Raw genomic sequence first — 9757 nt, 5'->3', positions numbered from 1 at the left:
TAAGACAAAAAATAGAATAGAACAAACCTAACAATAGAAGAGATTTGCTACCAACCTCAATTCAGTAAGCAACTAATTATACACAAGAAGCATTTCCATAGAGAACCCTGTCCCAAGGAAATTTCTCTGCTAACTCATCTGGGATAAGCATAAATGGACTGTTTAAAAACAATTCTCAAGAGTCTTAGGAATATAATAAAATTACACACTCACAAAGCATTCCTGATATTATCTATATTGTCTTCATAAATATGGCTCTTTTCTTTCTGGCAGCATTGTATCAAATTGTAAACTCACACTTCTGAAGCTAATTCTTAAATAGTCAACTGGATACTATACTTTCTCTCTTTGAAAATTTGAAAAATTCAAGTGTGTTCTTTCCAAAATCCTTTTTTATTAAGTGGTACTTATCTAAATAAGGTAAGTAAAAAGACATTTATTTTTTAAACTATGCATTCTTAAGGAGGATTGTAATCTGTGTACATCACAGTACCTAACATATGTAGGGAAAACAGACAGCATTTCATTTCTGGGAGACATCTCGAAACTTTGGAAATAACTAGTTTGGTGCCTATAGAGAGCAACTAGATTTCTCTTCGTAATCAGTCTTTTTCATTCCAAACTTAAATACATGTAAGTTTTAATAAACAGTATAACTGACAGATACTAAATACCTGAGTGAAATGTGAAGTTTTCATTCAATCAAGTGAATATTTTTAATACATAGTCAAAGTCAGATGAATTGACTTGTCCACAAGTTTCATCCAGATGTTTTAAAGTCAGATTAAGAACTTTTTTTTGTTCTCTAGTATTTTCCTACACATAACTTAATAACCACTGTAAATATAATAAAATATTCTGTGATGAAAATTGTGAACAAAAAGATATACTAGGATGAAAATGTTAGTGGAGATACAAAGGAAAAATCAAAAGAAATAGTCCAATGCTTTATTAAAGTGACTTTAAACATGCATGGATAAATAGACCCCTATATAGTTAAATAGTGATGAAAACTCACTGAAAGTAGATCAAAAAGTAAGATTAAAAAGTCGTGGAATCCAAGAATTAACAGTAATGAAATATGAGAATGGCATGGAAAAGATTAGAGATCTAGTATACAATCCTAGAGCTTAATTGTACATCTTGGAAACTTGAAATCCTGAATCTAGAGTCTTATAATCTGTCTACCTCATTGAAGGAATTCTCACTTTTTGATCTTTAGAACCTCCCTAGTCATTAGTAGACATTAGTGATGAATGATTAATAATATCTTGAAATACAGGTACTAAAGTTTCCTTTGTCAGAGGACTTGGGAATAGTTACTAGATGATTTAAAAGGTATAAAATGCTTCCTGTAGAGTTTGGCACACAGGGCTCATTAAGTATTACTTGAAACTATTATTTTACTTTTGTATTACACACATCTGACCTAGGGACAGTGTGGAATCAAAGAGTCATAATGACATCTTAACCCTGAGTAGCTTCATGTGACACCTCACAGGAAGGCTTTGAGGATTTAATGAAATAGAGAATGTGAAAACTGCTTTGCAACCCTATAGATGTAGTCTGTTGTCTCTAAACCAATAATTAGTTGTCAGAGTAACTCAGAATTTTGTCACCAGGATACACGGCTCTAACTTCCCATCTGAATATTTCTCACTTGACAGATTACAGACTTCATGAAACACACTTCATGAAACTAAAGGAAACGTATTTAAAAATCTCATTACATTATTAACTTTCTCAAAGTATTGCTTTACTCAGCTAGCTGATTTTTGTTGTTACACTATGCCTCTTACCTTAAAAAAAAAATTTAAAGGAATATAGCCTCAGGATGTAAAATAATTTATAGTTATGAATAAATCTCTGATGCTAAATTATAATAGAGAATTTTTTCCTGATCCAGTTTCCTGGACATAAAGGTTGCATGATAAGCTCATTTGATAAAGAAAAATTCTTATAAGACAGATAATTAAAATTTAAAATAAAAAGTCAAATGCCCAGTTTGAATGAAGTAATTATGCAAGAAAATTTACATCTCAAAACAAATTTTTGAGTATGAGAAAACATATGTCATAGCTAAATTCTCTCAGTTTATACTTCAGGAAACTGACATGAAAATGTTTACATTTCTTGCTCAATTCTAAATTACAAAGATGGATTTTAATAAAACCAGCCTTCATAGTCCCCATGGGGATGATACAATTATTCAGCTGTAATAATATACTTGAATCTGGAAAGGATATCTTGATAAGTCTTACAGTACTAGGATTTGTCTGACTCCTACTTTTGCTATTGTTACCTCAATATTTTTATTCTTCTTAATATTTCAGTACTGGCTTGTATTAATAGCATAGTGTTTTCATAAAACAACCATCTGATTCCTAGGCCCCAAGCCACATCTTCTCTATCAGACACCTGGATATAGAAACCAATAAACTTTAATTGCCTCTTCAGCTAATATTTATGCAAAAAAGGTATGAAAATCATTACTTTGGAGTATCTGAAACAGTCATTTCTTGGCATTTAATCCTATCAGTGCCTCAGCGATAAAGAATCTGCCTACAATGCAGGAGACCTGGGTTTGATCTCTGGGTTGGAAAGATCCCCTGGAGGAGGGCATGGCAACCCACTCCGGTATTCTTGCCTGGAGAATCCCATGATCAGAGGAGCCTGGTGGGCTACAGTCCGCAGGATCGCAAGGAGTCAGACATGATTGAGTGACTGAACAACAACAACTACATCCTAAGGATATGGTTATTGTCATCTTTATTATACAGAGCAGGAAATTCAGTTTCAGAAAGGTTGGGTTACTCGCTTAAAGTGATTACCTTTGTTTTGTAATGTCATGAAAAGCAATTAAGTCACCTGGCGTCATATATTTTAAGTTATCACCTCTACCCAATTTACTGTAGCCAATCTTCTATGACCAGATGCTTAACTGTGCACACTGCATAACCGTGATTTGTCATTTCTCAAAACCTTTCTACCCTCCCTGCCACTTCCCTGCCACAGGTGAAACAAACTGAAAATAATGGATCTGATTAACAAAAGCCATCCCGAAGAGTTTTTTCTACTAGGCTTTGCTGACCGTCCTTGGCTAGAGCTTCCTTTATTCATTTTTCTGCTTATAACATACCCAATGGCCATGATGGGAAACATAGCCATCATTCTGGTGTCCAAGTTAGATCCCCATTTGCACAGCCCCATGTATTTCTTCCTCACCAACCTCTCCTTTTTGGACATGTGCTACACCACAAGCACTGTCCCTCAGATGCTCTTTAACCTGGGAACATCTAAGACAATCAGCTATATGGGGTGTGCCTTTCAGCTTTATTTCTTCCACATGATGGGGGGCGCAGAATGTCTGCTTTTGGCTGCTATGTCTTTTGATCGCTACGTGGCCATCTGCAAGCCTCTACACTACACCCTCATCATGAATCGGCGCATCTGTGTCTTATTAGTGGTCACCGTGTGGCTAAGTGGAATGATCTATGCTGTCTCAGAGGCCACTCTTACATTACAGTTACCACTATGTGGTCGCAATACCCTGGACCACTTGCTTTGTGAGATTCCTGTTTTCATAAAGACTGCCTGTGGCGAAAAGGGTGCTAATGAGCTCACACTCTCTGTGGTATGCTTTTTTTTGTTAGCTGTACCACTATGCTTAATTCTTGTTTCCTATGCTTGCATTGGACATGCTGTATTTAAGATTAAATCTTTGGGGGGAAGGAAAAAAGCCTTTGGGACGTGTTCCTCCCATCTCATTGTAGTTTTCTTGTTTTATGGTCCAGCCATTAGTATGTACCTTCAGCTCCCCTCCTCCATCTCAAGGGACCAACCCAAGTTCATGGCTCTCTTCTATGGAGTAGTGACTCCTACACTCAACCCTTTCATCTACACTCTGAGGAATAAAGATGTAAAGGGGGCATTGGGCAATCTCATGAGGAGCATTTTCACTTCCAAGTGAGAGTTCAGTTCAGTCACTCAGTCGTGTCCGACTCTTTGCGACCCCATGAAACGCAGCACGCCAGGCCTCCCTGTCCATCACCAACTCCTGGAGTTCACTCAGACTCGTGTCCATCGAGTCAGTGATGCCATCCAGCCATCTCATCTTCTGTCATCCCCTTCTCCTCCTGCCGCCAATCCCTCCCAGCATCAGAGTCTTTTCCAATGAGTCAACTCTTCACATGAGGTGGTCAAAGTATTGGAGTTTCAGCTTTAGCATCAGTCCTTCCAGTGAACACCCAGGATTGATCTCCTTTAGAATGGACTGGTTGGATCTCCTTGCAGTCCAAGGGACTCGCAAGAGTCTTCTCCAACATCACAGTTCAAAGGCATCAATTCTTCAACGCTCAGCTTTCTTCACAGTCCAACTCTCACATCCATACATGACCACTGGAAAAACCATAGACTTGACTAGACGGAACTTTGTTGGCAAAGTAATGTCTCTGCTTTTGAATATTCTGTCTAGGTTGGTCATAACTTTCCTTTCAAGGAGTAAACATCTTTTAATTTCATGGCTGCAGTCACCATCTGCAGTGATTTTGGAGCCCAAAAGATAAAGTCTGACACTGTTTCCGCTGTTTCCTCATCTATTTCCCATGAAGTGATGGGACCGGATGCCATAATCTTCGTTCTCTGAATGTTGAGCTTTAAGCCAACTTTTTCACTCTCCACTTTCACTTTCATCAAGAGGCTTTTTAGTTCCTTTTCACTTTCTGCCATAAGGGTGGTGTCATCTACATATCTGAGGTTATTGATATTTAACCATTAGGTTAGGTAGATAGAGGTTTCTTTAATAACTCATTCTTGTCTCCCACTTCCTCAGTTCATGTTAGATGTTCTTTTTGCAAAATATGTCACATTCCTCATATTCTTCTAAAATGGTGTTAGGCAAGGGTGATACTTGGCTAATATGCACCAGTAACAGCACCCTTTTATTTGTGCAAACTATTAAAAGTAGTTCTATTCTCGTGGGTAGATAATGAAATCATAACTGTACTAAGTAGTAAAAGAAAAGAAGGCAATAATATAAATTATAAACTCATGTGTTCAAGCTAATCATCACAGCAAACATTCACCAGTGGACTTCCTTGATTGAGTCACCTAAGAAACATCCCGACACTCTACAAGATTGGCCCTGTCTAAATGGGAGCATGGCACCACTGTAAGGCACTCTACACCTTAAATCAACCATGAGTCTCATAAGTTTATCAGCTTCAACTTAGGTAGATGCTACTGCTTCTTTAAAAACACATTGTGACTCCTGTTTAACAAACAAGTGAACAGCATTCTTATTTTGCCTAAAAAAATGTATCATTAAATATTAAAAGAAATAAAATATATGGGAAATGCATTGGAGAGTTTCTTAACATTCCTTTTAAATATCATAAGCATGAACTTTCTGAATCAATGAGAGGAAAAGGTACTGATATTAATAATGAATCACAAGGTGGAAACAGACGGGGGTAGCCTGAAATGCCTTTTGAAACTGTGCAAGAACCATTATGAGAAAGAAACAATTTGTATTTCTAGGGTGTAAAGCAGCTTGATTACTTCGAACAATATACGTATCTCTTTGATGCTCAGAATCTGTATTGTTAAAAGTTAAAAGTGCTAAACTTAGTTTCAGGACTCACAGCCAACTTAACACTTTTTCACAAAATTAGTTACATATTTTAAAGCAAATTAAATGCTTTTGTAATTATTCAGTATAGAATTAATATGATGAGAAATACAGCTTTGTAATGAAGAAATTAACAAGCAAGAAAAATAACAGTGATGTGAACTTTTCTGACATTATTCTGGTATGATCAAAATCTAAGCAAACTATTGGTTAGAAAATTGCATGTTATCCTGAACAAGAATCAGTTGGAACTCATATCTAATTTTTTATAAAGAACAGATCTTCTGGTGCTTGGTCGAGTTCTTAAACTAAATAGATTTTTGGTATGTCTAGTTTCCAGTACTCTTGCCTGGAAAATCCCATGGACAGAGGAGCCTGGTGGGCTGCAGTCCGTGGGGTCACTAAGAGTTGGACACAACTGAGCGACTTCACTTTCACTTTTCACTTTCATGCATCGGAGAAGGAAATGGCAACCCACTCCAGTGTTTTTGCCTGGAGAATCCCAGGGACAGGGAGCCTGGTGGGCTGCCATCTATGGGGTCACACAGAGTTGGACACAACTGAAGCAACTTAACAGCAGCAGCAGCAGCAGTTTGGAAAAATTCTAAATATCTTTAAAGTTTGACTGATGGCTGAATGCCCAAAAAAGTTTTTAAATTTTACACATACGCACACACACACAGAGCAATGAAATTTAAAATTTTGTGATGTTAAATGACATCTCTGATCATTTTTATTAAATATATCCTTTGTCTAACTTAGTCTTAAACACATAGGAATGTGGTAATATTTAGTTTGGATGGCAAAACCCAGCAAAATTTGTGTCAAAAGCTTAGCTATAGAGACTGTTTTAGAGCTGTTCGGATTGCTTCCTTAAATTATCTACACCTTCTAAGCCTGTAAACATGACTCATTTCAGAATTGTGAGTGTTTTCCAGGCTCTGAAATATCAGGACTTTCTAAAGAAAATGTATAAAAAATTTTAAGGATAAAGAACATTGAGCATAGTGGTAGTGGGAAAGCCAGAGATATATGCTGTTACTCTAGACTACTTCACAGTAGTCATATATGTCCAGTATATTCCAGCATGAAGAATATTCTCATTAACCACTGAGAAGTGCTGTTGAAAGAAACATATTATATATGAAGGTTAGAGTGTACTCTATACTTGATGTAAAAGCATGAGCAATCTCAAGATTGCCTTTTCAAGGAAACTAATCAAAAAACTTTTCTTCTTTTCTCAGCCAAGCAAGTCTTTCCTGAAGAACAAAAGGAAGACAGCAAAGTATTGTAACCACTAGTTATAAAAATGCAGACATGTATTTGAGACAGGCTTTAAGGGAGAAATCAAAAAGGCTTAACTATGATTTCCTTCACACTAGAAGTGTCCTCAAATCTGCATAGCATAGTAACTGCAAAGCCTGCTTGGTTGCTTCAGATATTCTTCATTGCTTCTTAGGTTAAGCAGGTGTTCCATGTTCTTATCTATCAATACCTATGATGACCATTACCTTATGAGCTATATAGCATTTTTACAACTATTTTCATCTCCTTTATACTTCTCACTGTTTTGAAAAATGAGAACTATAAGATGCTTACTATGGCTGCATTATTTCAGAGACCTTCTTAATTGATTCATAAAACTTATTTTCGTACTATTGATAATGGTATAATGAAGAATATAGACCAAAATTCCTCTCAATATTAATTACTTTCAAAAAAGAATAACATTTTTGGAGAAATGATTTGAAGTATCTCATTATGTGTCTAATTAAACCAAAGAAAACAAATTTTTGATGAATTCTACCTAAAACACAAGAAATCAAAAGATATGTTCTAGGAACTTCCCTGGGGGTCCCATAGTTAAGACTCTATGTGCTCAATGCAGGGGACCCAGGTTCAATTCCTAGTCAAAAGTAAATCCCACATGCTTCAACTAAGAGTCCACATACCACAACTGAGAGTTCACATGCCTAAACTAAAGATCCCATGTGCTGCAACGAAGACCTGGCTCAGCCAAAATAAGTAAATAAATAAAATACTTTTTAAAAGATATATTCTAGGTTTTTAAGATTATGAATATCATCTTTCCATAGGAACTATACTTGCTCTTTAATCAATTTTTAAAACAATTCCATATCTCATTTTCATTTAAGAAAAAGATACTTTTGTTTTATTAGGCTAGTGCCATTGGAAAAATCTAATATTGAGTTCAATCTTGATTTTATATAGTTGTTTTCTCCACCAGAGAGTGATTGGTATTCAGGCAGTCTGTGTTTAATTCATATCTGCTACAATGAACTCTGCGACCTTGCAATAGTACATTCTCAATAAGTCCTGAGAGAGTGAGTAAGTGAAAGAGTGGCTAATGGATGGATGGATGGATGAATCATTGATGAAGAGATGCTCCATTGTACCATTAATGTTACAAGGATACAGGCTCACTATCACCCCACTAGTCTCTTTATGGCCCCTCTTACATCTTTGTTTCTTAGGGTGTAGATTAGAGGGTTGAGGCTAGGTGTGACAACAGTATAGAAGAGGGCAATGAACTTGCCCTGATCTTGAGAATTTCCTGATGGTGGCTGTAGATATATGCACATGGCTGGGATGAAAAACAGGGATACGACCATAAGATGGGCTCCACATGTCCCAAAGACTTTCTGAAGTCCAGTTGTTGACTGCATCCTCAGCACTGCCCAGGCAATGGCACCATAGGAGCTGAGAATGAGGATGAGAGGTATAAGAACAAAAATGGAGCTCATGACCATGAGGGTCAGCTCATTAGCATGGATATCAACACATGACAGTCGAAGCAGTGCTGGAACTTCACAAAGGAAATGGTCCACTTGGCGATGTCCACACAGAGGTACCCAAAAGGTAAAAAAGGAATGAAGTGCTGAGTTTGTGAAGCCACTTACCCAACAAGCCGCAGCCAACAGTTGGCAGAAACGAGGGTGCATGAGGACAGTGTAATGCAAGGGTCTACACACAGCTGCATAACGGTCATAGGACATGACTACCAACAGCACACATTCAGTGGTTCCCAGTGCAAGGGAAAAATAAAGTTGAATCATGCAACCAGCATAAGAGATGGTTTTTTCTGGACCCCAGAGGTTGACCAGCAACTGAGGGATGAAGCTGGTAGAGTAGCAGAGATCCAGAAAAGAGAGGTTTGAGAGGAAGAAGTACATGGGAGTGTGGAGATGGGAATCCAAGTATGACAAGATAATGATGAACAGGTTGCCTGTCAAAGTCATCAAGTAGAACACCAAGACAACCACAAAGAGAACTACTTCCAGATGAGGCCAATTAGAAAAACCCAGTAGAACAAAGTAGCCTTCAGAGCTTGCATTCATTTTTTCCATTATCATTCATTTCTTGTTACCTGATGAAAGAATCACATAGATTCAAAATAAAAGGAAAAGTAAATTGCCAAAGCAATCTTGAGGGAAAAGAACAGAACTGTACTTATAACCATCCCAGGCCCCAGACTATACTAAAAAGCTATAATAATCAAAATATCATGGTATTGGCACAAAGACATTTAGGTCAATGGAACAGAATACAGAGCCCAGAAATAAACCCACACCTATGGTCAATTAAGGAGGCAAGATATACAATGGAAAAATATAGTCTCTTCAACAAGTGGTGCTGAGAAAATTACACAGTTACATGTAAAACAATAAAATTAGAACACTTAATCACACCATACAAAAAATAAACTCAAAATGGGTCAAAGACCTAAACATAATGGAAACCATAAAACTCCTAGAAAAGAACATAGGCCAAACACTCTTTGACATAAATTGCAGCAATATTTTCCTGGATTAATTCCCTAAGGTAAAAGAAATACAAGCAAAAATAAATGAGAACTAACTAAACTTAAAACCTTTTGTATAGCAAAGGAAACGATTGATAAAATGAAAATACAAGCTATGGAATGGGAGAAAATTTTTGGAAAATAATGCAACTCACAAGGGGTCAATGTCCAAAATACACAAAAGCCTAATACAACTCCACATCAAACAAACAATCATAAAAAAAAATGAGTCAAGACTTAAAGAGACATTTTTCCCAAGACATACAAAATGGCTAAAAAGCACATAAAAAGATGCTTGATATCAC

The 9757-nt window shown here is 36.8% G+C and overlaps 2 protein-coding genes across 2 annotated transcripts; one reads left to right on the top strand and one right to left on the bottom strand.

Annotated features, from left to right (window-relative positions):
* On the top strand, window positions 3035-3970 carry LOC102191193 (olfactory receptor 2B11-like). The gene has a single exon (XM_018038738.1). The coding sequence runs from the start codon at window positions 3035-3037 to the stop codon at window positions 3968-3970; it is 936 nt and encodes a 311-aa protein (XP_017894227.1).
* Window positions 8077-9007, bottom strand: LOC102172778 (olfactory receptor 2J3-like). Its single transcript, XM_013974039.2, is given in 2 exon segments — window positions 8077-8991; window positions 8993-9007. Coding segments are annotated over 2 exon segments (930 nt in total).

The sequence above is a fragment of the Capra hircus genome, chromosome 23 (assembly GCF_001704415.2).
Source record: "Capra hircus breed San Clemente chromosome 23, ASM170441v1, whole genome shotgun sequence".
Classification (NCBI taxonomy): domain Eukaryota; kingdom Metazoa; phylum Chordata; class Mammalia; order Artiodactyla; family Bovidae; genus Capra; species Capra hircus.
The sequence above is the reverse complement of the archived record's forward strand: the minus strand, read 5'-3'. Positions and strand labels throughout refer to the sequence as shown.

Excerpts from the sequence above, each read along its gene's own strand:
- LOC102191193 (XM_018038738.1), top strand. The coding sequence starts at position 3,035 with ATGGATCTGATTAACAAAAGCCATCCCGAAGAGTTTTTTCTACTAGGC.